A 17,202-nucleotide genomic window follows, 5' to 3' on the forward strand; every position below is an offset into this window, starting at 1 on the left:
ATGTCACAGCTCTCCTCCTCCTCCCCTCCCTGCCCACCGAGCTTAATAATGTCACGGCTCCCCTCCTCCCCTCCCTGTGCACAGAGCTTAATAATGTCACAGCTCCCCTCCCTGCGCATCGAGCTTAATAATGTCATGTTTCTCCTCCTCCCCTCCCTGCCCACTGAGCTTAACAATGTCACGGCTCTCCTCCTCCCCTCCCTGCCCACTGAGCTTAATAATGTCACGGCTCTCCTCCTCCCCTCCCTGCGCACCGAGCTTAATAAACTCAGTGCGCAGGGAGAGAAGAAGACCTGTGACATCATCAAGCTCGGTGCGCAAGGAGGGATAGAGAGAAACTGTGATATTATTAAAATCGGTGCACGGGGAGGAGGAGAGCCGTGACATTATTAAGCTCGGTGCGCAGGGAGGGGAGGAGGAGAGCTGTGACCTTATTAAGCTCGGTGGGCAGGGAGGGGAGGAGGAGATCTGTGACCTTATTAAGCTCGGTGGGCAGGGAGGGGAGGAGGAGATCTGTGACCTTATTAAGCTCGGTGGGCAGGGAGGGGAGGAGGAGATCTGTGACCTTATTAAGCTCGGTGGGCAGGGAGGGGAGGAGGAGATCTGTGACCTTATTAAGCTCGGTGGGCAGGGAGGGGAGGAGGAGATCTGTGACCTTATTAAGCTCGGTGGGCAGGGAGGGGAGGAGGAGATCTGTGACCTTATTAAGCTCGGTGGGCAGGGAGGGGAGGAGGAGATCTGTGACCTTATTAAGCTCGGTGGGCAGGGAGGGGAGGAGGAGATCTGTGACCTTATTAAGCTGGGTGGGCAGGGAGGGGAGGAGGAGATCTGTGACCTTATTAAGCTCGGTGGGCAGGGAGGGGAGGAGGAGATCTGTGACCTTATTAAGCTCGGTGGGCAGGGAGGGGAGGAGGAGATCTGTGACCTTATTAAGCTCGGTGGGCAGGGAGGGGAGGAGGAGATCTGTGACCTTATTAAGCTCGGTGGGCAGGGAGGGGAGGAGGAGATCTGTGACCTTATTAAGCTCGGTGGGCAGGGAGGGGAGGAGGAGATCTGTGACCTTATTAAGCTCGGTGCGCAGGGAGGGGAGGAGGGGAGCTGTGACCTTATTAAGCTCGGTGCGCAGGGAGGGGAGGAGGAGAGCCGTGACATTATTAAGCTCGATGCGCAGGGAGGGGAGGAGGGGAGCTGTGACATTATTAAGCTTGATGCGCAGGGTGGGGAGGAGGGGAGCTGTGACATTATTAAGCTCGGTGCGCAGGGAGGGGAGGAGGGGAGCTGTGACATTATTAAGCTCGGTGGGCAGGGAGGGGAGGAGGAGAACTGTGACATTATTAAGCTCGGTGGGCAGGGAGGGGAGGAGGAGAACTGTGACATTATTAAGCTCGGTGCGCAGGGAGGGGAGGAGGAGAGCTGTGACATTATTAAGCTCGGTGTGCAGGGAGGGGAGCTTTAATGTCATTAGACTTTAAACAGTTATCAAGAATTTTTTTTAAGGGATTCCCCTCTCCCCCGGACAGACGTCCCCCACTCATCCTGGGCACAGGGGTCCCTGCCGAGAGGCCTCGGAGGTGCCATCAGGACCGCTGGGGGTCTCGGCCCACTCACCCTCTGGCTTCCTTCATGCACGTGTTTTAGTGGCAATTTATGACTTTTTTTAAATTCCAAAGAGCGACAACGGACGCCACATGTCGGGACCCTCCGCAGGGGCGTCAGCCTCCTCTCAGGGGGGCACATTCATCAGTGGAGTCCGCACTCTGCGGAAGGCTGGAGTCGGGACGGAGCCGAGGGGTCTCTGGGCTTTGGGGGGTCTCGGCACACGCAGGGTATTCACAGAGGTCACTGGTGCCGCTCTATCAGATGTGACACTAAGAGATCCACCTGGGCCCCTCCCCTGCTCACACAGACATCTAGGAGGAGAACTAGGCCCCGCCCCCTGGGGTCTTCTAGATGTGGCCCCAGGCCCTGTGAGGTCGCCTCTAACAAAGCTCCCCTCAGGGCTCTTCAGCTTTGGGTCTGGGGGGGGCAGAGTCTTGGACGGCTCATGCTGTGGAGCCGGGGACTTGCGGGGAGCGCCAATGCTTCCAAGATCCAACAACCTGGAAAAGAGATGAGCAGAGAGATGTCACTAGCTGGCGGCTAGCCGCAACAGCCCCCAAGTGAGGCGTGCCCGTCCTTACCTTGCGGGGGGCGGCGCTGGCAGGGGGCAGAGCTGCAGGTCTAGCTCCAAGACTCGCCGCTCCTCCTTCAGCTCTAAAAAGATAGATCATCTAAGACCTGGGCTAACATTATACTCCAGTCACAGCCAGAGCTGCATGCACCATTCTCCTCCTGCCACTGAGACACAGAACAGTGACTGCAGCTCTGGGGATGACTGGAGGAGAAGACATGATGTGACAGCAGAATAATGATTGCAGCTCCAGAGGTGACTGGAGAAGAAGACAGGATGTAATAGCAGAATTGTGACTGCAGCTCTGGAGGTGACTGGAGGAGAAGACAGGATGTGACAGCAAAACAGTGACTGCAGCTCTGGAGGTGACTGGAGCAGAAGAGCATAATAGTGACTGCAGCTCTGGAGGAAAAGACAGGATGTAACAGCAGAACAGTGATTGCAGCTCTGGAGGTGACTGGAGACAGGATGTAATAACAAAATTGTGACTGCAGCTCTGGAAGTGACTGGAGGAGAAGACAGGATGCAATGGCAAAACAGTGACTGTAGCTCTGGAGGTGACTGAAGGAGAAGGCAAGATACAGTATAACAGCAGAACAGTGACTGCAGCTCTGGAGGAGAAGGCAGGATGTAAATCACAGAATTTAGAGTATTTCAGGTTCGAGTCGTATTCAGATCATCTAATGACCCCTGGTGTTCTGGGGTCACCGGTATATGGCCCCCCATATGAGATATACTACGGTAGTGGTTTTCAGGTCACCTGTGAGCGATGGCTCCGCCTCCATGTACTGATGCTCCGCCTCCAGATGTTGCTGTAAGAACAGAAGAGAAATTACATTACCCGGGTGATGGAAACGTACCTGTGACCAGCAGGGGGCGACAGTCCTAGGAGCAACTGATAAATCGGATGAACTACCATCTGTGGAGCGTCAGGGCACAAATAACATCTGCACACCTTGCGCCAAAATATAGCAACACTCGTGGGGAGGGGGGGGTGGAGATGCAGCAACACTGCGGAAGGGGTGGGATGCAACTTTGTTACCTGCAGGATCTTCACGCCTGCTTCTAGCATCTGACACTCCGCTGCTAGTAACGCTCTGCAACATAAATGAGTGAAGGGTTAATTCTCCCCCACAAACACTGGAGGGTGTTGGATATAAATATAAAAAAGGCGAAAGCCCCGACTGACGTGCCTCTAATTCTCTAATCTCCCGATGTTGTAAAAAGAAACTTTGGCGCGAGCATTCTATACATCCTAAGTGAGGAGAGTGGGGGGGTTGGAACCTTCTGAAGAGAGACATCGGTACATACAGCCTGAGGAGAATCTCCCTCCCCTCCGTGTGTATATACTGAGGAGAATCTCCCTCCCCTCCGTGTGTATATACTGAGGAGAATCTCCCTCCCCTCCGTGTGTATATACTGAGGAGAATCTCCCTCCCCTCCGTGTGTATATACTGAGGAGAATCTCCCTCCCCTCTATGTGTATATACTGAGGAGAATCTACCTCTCCTCTATGTGTATATACTAAGGAGAATCTACCTCTCCTCTATATGTATATACTGAGGAGAATCTACCTCCCCTCTATGTGTATATACTGAGGAGAATCTACCTCCCCTCTGTGTGTATATACTGAGGAGAATCTACCTCACCTCTATGTGTATATACTGAGGAGAATCTACCTCCCCTCTATGTGTATATACTGAGGAGAATCTACCTCCCCTCTATGTGTATATACTGAGGAGAATCTACCTCACCTCTATGTGTATATACTGAGGAGAATCTACCTCCCATCTCTGTGTATATACTGAGGAGAATCCACCTCCCCTCTATGTGTATATACTGAGGAGAATCTACCTCACCTCTATGTGTATATACTGAGGAGAATCTACCTCGCCTCTGTGTGTATATACTGAGGAGAATCTACCTCCCCTCTGTGTGTATATACTGAGGAGAATCTACCTCACCTCTATGTGTATATACTGAGGAGAATCTACCTCCCCTCTATGTGTATATACTGAGGAGAATCTACCTCACCTCTATGTGTATATACTGAGGAGAATCTACCTCCCATCTCTGTGTATATACTGAGGAGAATCCACCTCCCCTCTATGTGTATATACTGAGGAGAATCTACCTCACCTCTATGTGTATATACTGAGGAGAATCTACCTCACCTCTATGTGTATATACTGAGGAGAATCTACCTCACCTCTATGTGTATATACTGAGGAGAATCTACCTCCCCTCCATGTGTATATACTGAGGAGAATCTACCTCACCTCTATGTGTATATACTTAGGAGAATCTACCTCCCCTCTATGTGTATACTGAGGAGAATCTACCTCACCTCTATGTGTATATACTGAGGAGAATCTACCTCCCCTCCATGTGTATATACTGAGGAGAATCCACCTCGCCTCTATGTGTATATACTGAGGAGAATCTACCTCACCTCTATGTGTATATACTGAGGAGACTCTACCTCGCCTCTGTGTGTATATACTGAGGAGAATCTACCTCCCCTCTATGTGTATATACTGAGGAGAATCCACCTCCCCTCTAATGCTCCTCTATATGTATACAGACTGTATTCCTCAGTTCCTCTGAAGCGAGCAACAAACACAGGCACCAAATTGTCCTCAGACAAAGCCAGGTGTGTATATATATATATATCCCACAGAGGCGGAAGCACTCAGCAGAGGCGCTCGCTGCCGCCGCCTCGTCACTCCCGGCGCTCTGCACAGATTCTTGGACAGCCCGCGTGTGGATTCTTGGGAGCCGCAGCGGTTTGGCTCTTCCGTTAGCTGCACAGAGCCAAGAAGCGAGCGGCTTCAGCAGAAACACGCGGGCAGCGCCAAATCCCAGCGGCTCAGCCTCTGCCGCGTTTCCCTGCATCAGCACTTTCCAAACAAACAGCAGACAATGGCCGTCCTGCAGAAGCCATCACTGCGCAGCGCGGGGGAGGAGGGGTGCTGGCTGCAGGGTCTGGAGCTCATTACTTCATGTCTCCAGATGACGCTACACCTGAAACCAAACGCCTGCGCAGCAGTAAGGGAGTGTGAAGTGGGACCCTGCCGTCACCAACACCGAGACCCTACGCACAGCAGTCAGGCCGGGGGTCCTTGGGGGGGACTTCTCATCCTGAGCGGGGCAGTGGCATTACCCCGCAGGAGGCGGGGCTAGCATTCATAAGACGAGGGTCCTTGCAGCACAAGATCTGGGGGTCCATCACTACATCTCACTACTTAGACCAAGGAAGATTCCGGTTTCCTCCAGGACATTGGGGATAACCCCCATCATCTCAGGCAGGGATAATGAGCCGCGGGGCTGCAGCTCAGAGACCAGAGGCCATATATATGCGGCGAGCTCCGCAGAGAATACGTGACTGTGCTATCTACTACTACACCTATCCGGATCATGCGACAATGCTGGGGGTGGTAGTACTCACCGAAGGTGTAGGAGGACTTCATCAATTTGAGAAATCTGCAGCTTGTCCTTCAGTTCCTCCAGGTCGTCCTCCATGTTGGAGAGAGAGGAGAGGGGCCTGCGATGGGAGAACGAGGGAAGATGAGCGCTGCAAAGGACTGCGAAGAGTGCAAATCGGTCATCCCACAGCCTGCAGACCCCCAGGATCCATCACAGCCCCCCATCTGTAGTCTGAATCACTTGTCTTTTGTTCCTATATAACCCCCATGCCCTTGGGTCCCTCCTCTGCCCTCCCCCCCTTTACTCGAGTCCCTCTTGTCCACCAGATTCCCTTCCCCACCTTCTCCAGATCCCTCCCGCCTCCCCCCACCTTCTCCAGATCCCTCCCCCCCACCTTCTCCAGAGCCCTCCCGGCCCCCTCTCCCCCCCCCTTCTCCAGAGCCCTCCCGGCCCCCTCTCCCCCCCCTTCTCCAGAGCCCTCCCGGCCCCCTCTCCCCCCCCTTCTCCAGAGCCCACCCGGCCCCCTCTCCCCCCCCTTCTCCAGAGCCCACCCGGCCCCCTCTCCCCCCCCTTCTCCAGAGCCCTCCCGGCCCCCTCTCCCCCCCCCTTCTCCAGAGCCCTCCCACCCCCTCTCCCCCCCTTCTCCAGATCCCTCCTGCCCCCCTCTCCCCCCCTTCTCCAGATCCCTTCCGCCCCCCCTCCCCCGTCCTTCTCCAGATCCCTCCCGCCCCCCTCTCCCCTTCTCCAGATCCCTCCCGCCCCCCTCTCCCCTTCTCCAGATCCCTCCCGCCCCCCTCTCCCCTTCTCCAGATCCCTCCCGCCCCCCTCTCCCCTTCTCCAGATCCCTCCCGCCCCCCTCTCCCCTTCTCCAGATCCCTCCCGCCCCCCTCTCCCCTTCTCCAGATCCCTCCCGCCCCCCTCTCCCCTTCTCCAGATCCCTCCCGCCCCCCTCTCCCCTTCTCCAGATCCCTCCCGCCCCCCTCTCCCCTTCTCCAGATCCCTCCCGCCCCCCTCTCCCCTTCTCCAGATCCCTCCCGCCCCCCTCTCCCCTTCTCCAGATCCCTCCCGCCCCCCTCTCCCCTTCTCCAGATCCCTCCCGCCCCCCTCTCCCCTTCTCCAGATCCCTCCCGCCCCCCTCTCCCCTTCTCCAGATCCCTCCCGCCCCCCTCTCCCCTTCTCCAGATCCCTCCCGCCCCCCTCTCCCCTTCTCCAGATCCCTCCCGCCCCCCTCTCCCCTTCTCCAGATCCCTCCCGCCCCCCTCTCCCCTTCTCCAGATCCCTCCCGCCCCCCTCTCCCCTTCTCCAGATCCCTCCCGCCCCCCTCTCCCCTTCTCCAGATCCCTCCCGCCCCCCTCTCCCCTTCTCCAGATCCCTCCCGCCCCCCTCTCCCCTTCTCCAGATCCCTCCCGCCCCCCTCTCCCCTTCTCCAGATCCCTCCCGCCCCCCTCTCCCCTTCTCCAGATCCCTCCCGCCCCCCTCTCCCCTTCTCCAGATCCCTCCCGCCCCCCTCTCCCCTTCTCCAGATCCCTCCCGCCCCCCTCTCCCCTTCTCCAGATCCCTTCCGCCCCCCTCTCCCCTTCTCCAGATCCCTTCCGCCCCCCTCTCCCCTTCTCCAGATCCCTTCCGCCCCCCTCTCCCCTTCTCCAGATCCCTTCCGCCCCCCTCTCCCCTTCTCCAGATCCCTTCCGCCCCCCTCTCCCCTTCTCCAGATCCCTTCCGCCCCCCTCTCCCCTTCTCCAGATCCCTCCTGCCCCCCTCTCCAGATCCCTCCTGCCCCCCGTCCTTCTCCAGATCCCTTCCGCCCCCCTCTCCCCTTCTCCAGATCCCTCCTGCTCCCCGTCCTTCTCCAGATCCCTTCCGCCCCCCCTGTCCCCTTCTCCAGATCCCTCCTGCTCCCCGTCCTTCTCCAGATCCCTTCTGCCCCCCCTCTCCCCTTCTCCAGATCCCTCCTGCTCCCCGTCCTTCTCCTGATCCCTTCTGCCCCCCCTCTCCCCTTCTCCAGATCCCTCCTGCTCCCCGTCCTTCTCCAGATCTCTTCTGCCCCCCCTCTCCCCTTCTCCAGATCCCTCCTGCTCCCCGTCCTTCTCCAGATTCCTTCCGCCCCCCCTCTCCCCTTCTCCAGATCCCTCCTGCTCCCCGTCCTTCTCCAGATCCCTTCCGCCCCCCCTCTCCCCTTCTCCAGATCCCTCCTGCCCCCCGTCCTTCTCCAGATCCCTTCTGCCCCCCTCTCCTTCTCCAGATCCCCCATCCCCCCCTCCTTCTCCAGAATCCCCCCCCCCCCCCCGATGTCATGTTCTCACTGCTGATCTCCCGTGTTCTCACCGCTCGTCGTCTGCGCTGCCGCCCGGTGGCGGGTCACTCGTTCTGCTGTCCTCGGGCCGCGCTCTACTCTCTGGCCGTTCTGTCCCCATTACAAAGCTCACCACTTTGGGGTTGTACTTCGAGAAAGCTCGCTCCCCATCTCTGTGACAAAAAACACGTGTGACTGCGGGAGCGAGAGGCAGCGCCAGCGTGTTCTATGTACGGACATCAGTGACATACATGTTAGATCCTAACACATGGAAGCACATACTTGTCCTAGCTCCCCAGCAGGATACAAAGCCCACCTGGGTCGGTTACCAGTAAAGCGGATCAGGAGATCAGAGGCCGCCGGCCGCCGCTCATCCCTTCCACATAAGGTGCTTTCCTTCCGGATTATCCCTCTGCTATAATGTTATTAGCTCTGCACTGACCGGCGGCTCCGCAACGCACAATACACACAGAGTGAGCAACACGTAGGACTGCCGACACGCATGTGATCTGGAGGACGCCGGCATACACGCCTCACTAGTAACATCCCGCAACCTGGTGGATGCGCTCGTCATGGCAGGCGTCCTCTCAAGATGTGGGGTCCACATCTCACAGGGAGGGGGGACGGGGTGGTCTCTAGACTCTGGGGTCCACATCTCCCAGGGGGTCCTACATCTTAGGGTCCACATCTCACAGGGGAGGGGGCGAGGGGGTGGTCTCTAGACTCTGGGGGTCCACATCTCACAGGGGAGAGACGGGGTGGTCTCTAGACTCTGGGGGTCCACATCTCACAGGGGGTCCTACATCTGGGGGTCCACATCTCACAGGGGGTCCTACATCCGGGGGTCCACATCTCACAGGGGGTCCTACATCCGGGGGTCTCTAGACTCTGGGGTCCACATCTCACAGGGGGTCCTACATCTTAGGGTCCACATCTCACAGGGGGGGGGGGCGAGGGGGTGGTCTCTAGACTCTGGGGGTCCACATCTCACAGGGGAGAGACGGGGTGGTCTCTAGACTCTGGGGGTCCACATCTCACAGGGGGTCCTACATCCGGGGGTCCACATCTCACAGGGGGTCCTACATCTGGGGGTCCACATCTCACAGGGGGTCCGACATCTTAGGGTCCACATCTCACAGGGGGGTGGGGGGGCGGGGGGTGGTCTCTAGACTCTGGGGGTCCACATCTCACAGGGGGTCCTACATCTGGGGGTCCACATCTCACAGGGGGTCCTACATCTGGGGGTCCACATCTCACAGGGGGTCCTACATCTGGGGGTCCACATCTCACAGGGGGTCCTACATCTGGGGGTCCACATCTCACGGGAGGCGGTCGTGTCTCTAGACTCTGGGGGGGGGGGGTCTGAGGGTCCTATTGTTTTTGCCCCATTGATCGGCAGGTACAATGGCCTCAGTTTACTGATTTATAACCGCAGACACAAAGCGGCCCCTAATGAGGGCTGGTCAGGACGCTTTGTATAATTAGTCTTCGCTCTTTTACGCCGCGCCAGGACAAGATGAGAAGACCACCCAGCACTCCGCGGGCGGCGACATTCCCAGCAATGACAAACACTTGTCAAATAGCTGCACACCCCAGAAGCGTCCTGAGCCGTATATGTGCAACACGAGGGGGAGGGGTCACTAGACGCCCCCCCCCCCAGAGACTAATCGCTGTCCGTAGGGGCCATGAGACGGCAAGGACCGGCCAGCAGACAAAAGGGCGAGTGACAGGTTCCGAAGCACGTATCATCCATGGCAGACACACTGTTCGCACAATATGGCATACCTCGCGGCTCAGCACGGTTGCTATGAAGTAACCAATTAGCAGCCTATTGTACTGGAAGTGGGCGGGTCCCACAGGAGCAGCCCGCCGAAGGTTTTCTCGTTGGATGACGAGTTGTTCTGGAGACGGAACTGCATTAAACGTGTTATGGCGGTCCTACGGACTCCCCCGAGCGCTGCGCCAATCTCTACTGGTCACATGCTGTAGACGGAGGGGCGTAGAAGTGCAGCCACATCCTGAGAGTTCGGAGCCAGAAAGGGATCCTTAGCGGACACGGAGCGCTGCGCTATTCTAGACTTTACCCACCGCCGCAGCAGCTGGCACCGGGGGGAGTCCAGTGTGGGGGTCTTCTGTAATGTGAAGCCCCCACCAGCCATGTACTACACTTGGATACGAGTGCTACCCCTTGGGGTTACAGATACTCACAGCCCCTGGTGCCGCGCCCTCACGCTAAGGAGTAACATCCGGATCTCCTGGGTCACCATGTTCTTTACTACCGGGGGGTCGACGAGAACGGAGATGCTGCTGGAGGGGGGTCTGTGGCCGGCAGATGCACAGGTGGACCGAATGTCTCGCCGCACCTCCAGGAGGGCCACCATCTAGAAGGAACGACACAAAGACCATCACTGCACCGTGTGGGGCGGGAACCAGGGTGGGGTCTATTAATGATGGGCAAGCATTACCAGAGTCATCCTCATGAGGCTCCTGATGTGCAGGATACATATACACCAGCGCCCCCCCCTGTATAGGCGCGGGCCCCATCCACCAGCGCCCACCCTGTATAGGCGCGGGCCCCATCCACCAGCGCCCCCCCCCTGTATAGGCGCGGGCCCCATCCACCAGCGCCCCCCCCCCCCTGTATAGGCGCGGGCCCCATCCACCAGCGCCCCCCCCCCCCGTATAGGCGCGGGCCCCATCCACCAGCGCCCCCCCTGTATAGGCGCGGGCCCCATCCACCAGCGCCCCCCCCCCCCCCGTATAGGCGCGGGCCCCATCCACCAGCGCCCACCCTGTATAGGCGCGGGCCCCATCCACCAGCGCCCACCCTGTATAGGCGCGGGCCCCATCCACCAGCGCCCACCCAGTATAGGCGCGGGCCCCATCCACCAGCGCCCACCCTGTATAGGCGCGGGCCCCATACACCAGTGCACACCCTGCATAGGCGCGGGCCCTATATACCATCACACACCCTGTATAGGCGCGGGCCCTGTCCACCAGCGCCCACCCTGTATAGGCGAGAGCCCTATATACCATCACACACCCTATATAGGCGCGGGCCCCATCCACCAGCGCCCCCCCCCCCCCCTGTATAGGCGCGGGCCCCATCCACCAGCGCCCACCCTGTATAGGCGCAGGCCCCATCCACCAGCGCCCACCCTGTATAGGCGCGGGCCCTATATACCATCACACACCCTATATAGGCGCGGGCCCCATCCACCAGCGCCCCCCCTGTATAGGCGAGGGCCCTATACACCAGCGCCCCCCCCTGTATAGGCACGGGCCCTATATACCATCACACACCCTGTATAGGCGCGGGCCCTATATACCATCACACACCCTGTATAGGCGCGGGCCCCATCCACCAGCGCCCACCCTGTATAGGCGCGGGCCCTATATACCATCACACACCCTATATAGGCGCGGGCCCCATCCACCAGCGCCCACCCTGTATAGGCGCGGGCCCTATATACCATCACACACCCTATATAGGCGCGGGCCCCATCCACCAGCGCCCCCCCCTGTATAGGCGAGGGCCCTATACATCAGCGCCCCCCCTGTATAGGTGCGGGCCCTATATACCATCACACACCCTATATAGGGGTGGGCCCCATCCACCAGCGCCCACCCTGTATAGGCGCGGGCCCTATATACCATCACACACCCTGTATAGGCGCGGACCCTATATACCATCACACACCCTGTATAGGCGCGGGCCCTATATACCATCACACACCCTGTATAGGCGCGGGCCCCATCCACCAGCGCCCACCCTGTATAGGCGAGGGCCCTATACACCAGCGCCCCCCCCCTGTATAGGCGAGGGCCCTATACACCAGCGCGCCCCCCCCCCCCTGTATAGGCGAGGGCCCTATATACCATCACACACCCTATATAGGCGCGGGCCCCATCCACCAGCGCCCACCCTGTATAGGCGCGGGCCCTATATACCATCACACACCCTATATAGGCGCGGGCCCCATCCACCAGCGCCCCCCCTGTATAGGCGAGGGCCCTATACATCAGCGCCCCCCCTGTATAGGTGCGGGCCCTATATACCATCACACACCCTATATAGGCGCGGGCCCCATCCACCAGCGCCCACCCTGTATAGGCGCGGGCCCTATATACCATCACACACCCTGTATAGGCGCGGACCCTATATACCATCACACACCCTGTATAGGCGCGGGCCCTATATACCATCACACACCCTGTATAGGCGCGGGCCCCATCCACCAGCGCCCACCCTGTATAGGCGAGGGCCCTATACACCAGCGCCCCCCCCCTGTATAGGCGAGGGCCCTATACACCAGCGCCCCCCCCCTGTATAGGCGAGGGCCCTATATACCATCACACACCCTATATAGGCGCGGGCCCCATCTACCAGCGCCCACTCTGTATAGGCGAGGGCCCTATACACCAGCGCCCCCCCCTGTATAGGCGTGGGCCCCATCCACCAGCGCCCCCCCTGTATAGGCGAGGGCCCTATACACCAGCGCCCCCCCTGTATAGGCGAGGGCCCCATCCACCAGCGCCCCCCCTGTATAGGCGAGGGCCCTATACACCAGCGCCCACCCTGTATAGGCGAGGGCCCCATCCACCAGCGCCCCCCCTGTATAGGCGAGGGCCCTATACACCAGCGCCCACCCTGTATAGGCGAGGGCCCTATACATCAGCGCCCACCCTGTATAGGCGAGGGCCCTATACACCAGCGCCCACCCTGTATAGGCGAGGGCCCCATCCACCAGCGCCCCCCCTGTATAGGCGAGGGCCCCATCCACCAGCGCCCCCCCTGTATAGGCGAGGGCCCTATACACCAGCGCCCACCCTGTATAGGCGAGGGCCCCATCCACCAGCGCCCCCCCTGTATAGGCGAGGGCCCCATCCACCAGCGCCCACCCTGTATAGGCGAGGGTCCCATCCACCAGCGCCCACCCTGTATAGGCGAGGGCCCTATACACCAGCGCCCCCCCTGTAGGGTCTGGAGGCTTCACACACGAGGTACGGCTCTCTGCGCTCGGATAGTTATCTGGTTTCCGGCCAATTCTTGGAAAACTCAAATAATTCTTCCAAGAAAATATTTGTGATTTCTTCCAGCAGATCTGGGAGACTTAACCCCTGAGTGACTGCCAGCAGCATCAGAAGAGAGCGGGCAACGTGACCCACAGGTAGTGGGCAGACTGACAACCATCATCCTCGGAGGGGTGCCCAGAGAAGAGAGACCCCCAAGAAACAGTCCCAGAGATGAACCAGAGCAGCAATGCAACCCCCGACGGTCACCTCCATGGCCACCGTGCCCCAAGGCCGTCACCCCCCACGGCCCCCGGGACCCTCTAGAGTCAGCGGCTGCATGTAAGCACAGGGCAGAACAGGGGAGCGGCCAGCGTGGGAGAAGGAAGTTAGGGCCATGGGGGAAATACGGAGGAACAGGCGGTGAGGGGAGGGCGAGCATGGTAGAGGGTACAGGCGGTCAGGGTGGTAGAGAGTACAGCATGTGGTCAGGGTAAAGGCAGTGAAGGGTGTTAGAGGGTGAGAGTACAGGCAGTGAAGGTGGTAGAGGGTACAAGCAGTCAGGGTGGTACAGGTGGTGAGGGTGGCAGAGGGTACAGGTGGTATAGGGTACAGGCAGTCAGGGTGGTACAGGCGGTCAGGGTGGCAGAGGGTACAGGCAGTATAGTGTACAGGCAGTCAGTGTGGTACAGGTGGTGAGGGTGGCAGAGGGTGGTACAGGCAGTGTGGGTGGTAGAGGGTACAAGCAGTCAGGGTGGTGAGAATGGCAGAGGGTACAGGCGATATTGGGTACAGGCAGTCAGGGTGGTACAGGCGGTCAAAATGGCAGAGGGTACAGGCAGTTAGGGAACGGGCGGTCAGGGTGGCAGAGGGTACAGGCTGTCAGTGTGGTACAGGCGGTGAGGGTACAGGCGGTGAGGATGGCAGAGGGTGGTACAGGCAGTCAGAGTGGTACAGGAGGTGAGGGAGTAGATGGTACAGGCACTGAGGGTTGTACAGGCGGTCAGAGTGGCAGAGGGTGGTACAGACGGTCAGGGTGGTACAGACGGTATAGGGTACAGACAGACAGGGTGGCGAGGGTGTACAGGCAGTGAGGGTGGCAGAGGGTACAGGCGATATAGCATACAGGCAGTCAGTGTGGTACAGGTGGTGAGGGTGGTACAGGCAGTGTGGGTGGTAGATGGTACAAGCAGTCAGGGTGGTGAGAATGGCAGAGGGTACAGGCGATATAGGGTACAGGCAGTCAGGGTAGTACAGGCGGTCAAAATGGCAGGGGGTACAGGCAGTTAGGGTACGGGCAGTCAGGGTGGTAGAGGGTACAGGCGGTGAGGATGGCAGAGGGTGGTACAGGCAGTCAGTGTGTAGAGGGTACAGGCGGTCAGAGTGGCAGAGGGTGGTACAGTCAGGGTGGTACAAATGGTATAGGGTACAGGCAGACAGGGTGGCGAGGGTGGTACAGGCGGTGAGGGTGGCAGAGGGTACAGGCAGTGAGGGTGGTAGAGGGTAAGAGTACAGGCAGTGAAGGTGGTAGAGGTACAAGCAGTCAGGGTGGCGAGGGTTGTTACAGGCGGTGAGGGTGGTAGAGGGTACAGGCAGTGAGGGTGGTATAGGGTGAGAGTTCAGGCAGTGAGGGTGGTAGAGGGTACAAAGCAGTCAGGGTGGTACAGGCCGTGAGGGTGGCAGAAGGTACAGGCAATACAGGGTACAGGCAGTTAGGGTGGTACAGGCGGTGAGGGTGAGAGTACAGGCAGGGAATGTAGTAGAGGGTACAAGCAGTCAGGGTGGTGAGGGTGGCAGAGGGTACAAGCAGTTAGGGTGGTACAGGTGGTCAAAATGGCAGACGGTACAGGCAGTTAGGGTATGGGCGGTCACGGTGGCAGAGGGTGGTAGAGGCAGTCAGGGTGGTGAGGTTGGTACAGGCGGTCAGGGTGGTAGAGGACGAGAGTACAGGTGGTACAGGCAGTCAGGGTGGTAGAGGGTGAGAGTACAGGCGGCAAGGGTGGCAGAGAGTACAGGTGGTCAGGGTGGTAGAGGGATGAGAGGACAGACGGTCAGGGTGGTACAGAGTGGTGAGGGTGGCAGGGCGGTCAGGGTGGTACAGAGTGGTGAGGGTGGCAGGCGGTCAGGGTGGTGAGTACAGCAGTGGATTGTATAATAATATATAACGGTATAGCAGCGGAGCTTGTGGTCTCGGCGGTCAGGGTGGCAGAGGGCCAGAGTACAGGCGGTCAGGGTGGTAGAGGACGAGAGTACAGGCGGTCAGGGTGGTAGAGAGGGGTGAGGGTGGTACAGAGGGGTAAGGGCAGAGGGTGAGTACAGCAGTGGATTGTATAATAACATAACGGTATAGCTGCGGAGCTTGTGGTCTCGGCGGTCAGGGTGGCAGAGGGCCAGAGTACAGGCGGTCAGGGTGGTAGAGAGGGGTGAGGGTGGTACAGAGGGGTAAGGGCAGAGGGTGAGTACAGCAGTGGATTGTATAATAACATAACGGTATAGCTGCGGAGCTTGTGGTCTCGGCAGTCAGGGTGGCAGAGGGTACAGAGTGGTAGAGGACAAGAGTACAGGTGGTCAGGGTGGCAGTGGGTACAGGCGGTCAGGGTGGCAGAGGGTACAGGTGGTACAGGCGGTCAGGGTGGTACAGAGTGGTGAGGGTGGCAGAGGGGGAGTACAGCAGTGGATTGTATAATAACATATAACGGTGTAGAGGCGGAGCTTGTGGTCTCCACCAACCACGCTCACCTACCTCTGCATGTAAGTCCAAGCTGAGGTCTACGGCTGCTTCTCCCAGAATCCTCTTGACCTCGGGCCCGCTCACTGCGGGGAACCTCGCCCTCCACCAGGCTCCACAGTGATGGCGGCGGCTCCAGAAGCTCCCCATAACCGCTATCCTGACCGCTGGCCGGCCGCAGCATGGCGGACCCTGCAGACCCTGTGAGGCTGAAGTACAAGATACAGACATTTATGGATACGTCTGGGGCGCTGCGGCGCATGCTTGGCTGCAGCCCATGGAGTGCATTCTTCTGACACCCCGTGGTTGCAGATAATAAGGCAGTGGGTGCATCACATGACTGCACAGGTAGGTACACACTCACCTGTAGGGAGGCGCTGGGGGACCCACACACCCCCTCACCTGCTGCTGCCGTATCCAGGGAGACAAAGCTGTAACTATGGAGACTCAGACACGCCCCTTAAGGCGGCAACAAAGAATAGACTGCGGCGTCTGTGTCGGGTCCGCAGGTTTCGGCTCGCAGCAAGACTCGGTGCTCGGCTGCTCTCCCCTGGGGGCTCCTGTGTCATGTGACCGGTACAGACGCTGAGAGCACCAGGGGAGAGCAGACGAGCACGGAGTCCTGCGAGGAGAGGGCAGAGCGCCCCCAGCGAGCGGAGGTGGGAGCACATACTGGGGGCTGCTTGTTAACCCCTTCCTGCCTCAGACGTGATGGACATCCGCTCACATCCGCCATCGCGACACGAGACGCTTTTCAGTATATAAAATTCTGTCACGGAAAAATGCAGTTCATCCGCAAAAAGCCAAGCAGCCCCCCGACCGCGACACGAAAATGGGTTCTGTACGGTGGGGCTCGCGGGGCATGGGTATATATATATACTGCTCTACACCATTATCAGCCATTAACCCCTTCCTAACACGCACAGCAGGTGTCGGCCATCTTGACAGCTGTTAACCCTTTACGCCGCCTCCAGGCCTGCGCCATTTGGTGCGTTCCGCAGCGGGCCACATAATTGGCGTCACGGGTGTGACTCGGCGCCGCTGGAGGGGTTCCGCAGCGGGCCACATAATTGGCGTCACGGTGTGACTCGGCGCCGCTGGAGGGTTCCGCACGGGTTTTGTTCGTTATTTCCGCAGAGTCTCGTCCACTTTGTTGCTTCTGTAAACGCTGCGGAATCTCTGCGAACCGATAGGCTGTTCAGGGGGTCCAAATGTCCCCCCAAGATGAGACTGCAGAGCGCCAGCGGGCGTCTGAGGGGCCTCCAGGACTGCATGTATATCTGTCACTGCCGATGTATCACCAGCTACTGCAATACTGAAGTACTGCACTATATATATATAACACTGAAGTACTGCACTATATATATATATATATAAACACTGAAGTACTGCACTATATATATATAACACTGAAGTACTGCATTATATATATATAACACTGAAGTACTGCACTATATATATATAACACTGAAGTACTGCACTATATATATATAACACTGAAGTACTGCACTATATATATATAACACTGAAGTACTGCACTATATATATATATATATATAACACTGAAGTACTGCA

The 17,202-nt window shown here is 58.5% G+C and overlaps 1 protein-coding gene across 1 annotated transcript; it reads right to left on the bottom strand.

Moving 5' to 3' along the window:
• Positions 1-1,430: 1,430 nt before the first annotated feature.
• Positions 1,431-16,155, bottom strand: CCDC24 (coiled-coil domain containing 24). Its single transcript, XM_066598026.1, is given in 10 exon segments — positions 1,431-2,099; positions 2,181-2,253; positions 2,931-2,982; positions 3,213-3,267; positions 5,619-5,714; positions 7,919-8,059; positions 10,095-10,267; positions 15,643-15,702; positions 15,704-15,836; positions 15,992-16,155. Coding segments are annotated over 9 exon segments (1,134 nt in total). The 5' UTR covers positions 15,812-15,836; positions 15,992-16,155; the 3' UTR covers positions 1,431-1,723.
• Between the last annotated feature and the right edge of the window lie 1,047 nt (positions 16,156-17,202).

This window comes from Eleutherodactylus coqui, chromosome 3, assembly GCF_035609145.1.
Source record: "Eleutherodactylus coqui strain aEleCoq1 chromosome 3, aEleCoq1.hap1, whole genome shotgun sequence".
Classification (NCBI taxonomy): Eukaryota; Metazoa; Chordata; class Amphibia; order Anura; family Eleutherodactylidae; genus Eleutherodactylus; species Eleutherodactylus coqui.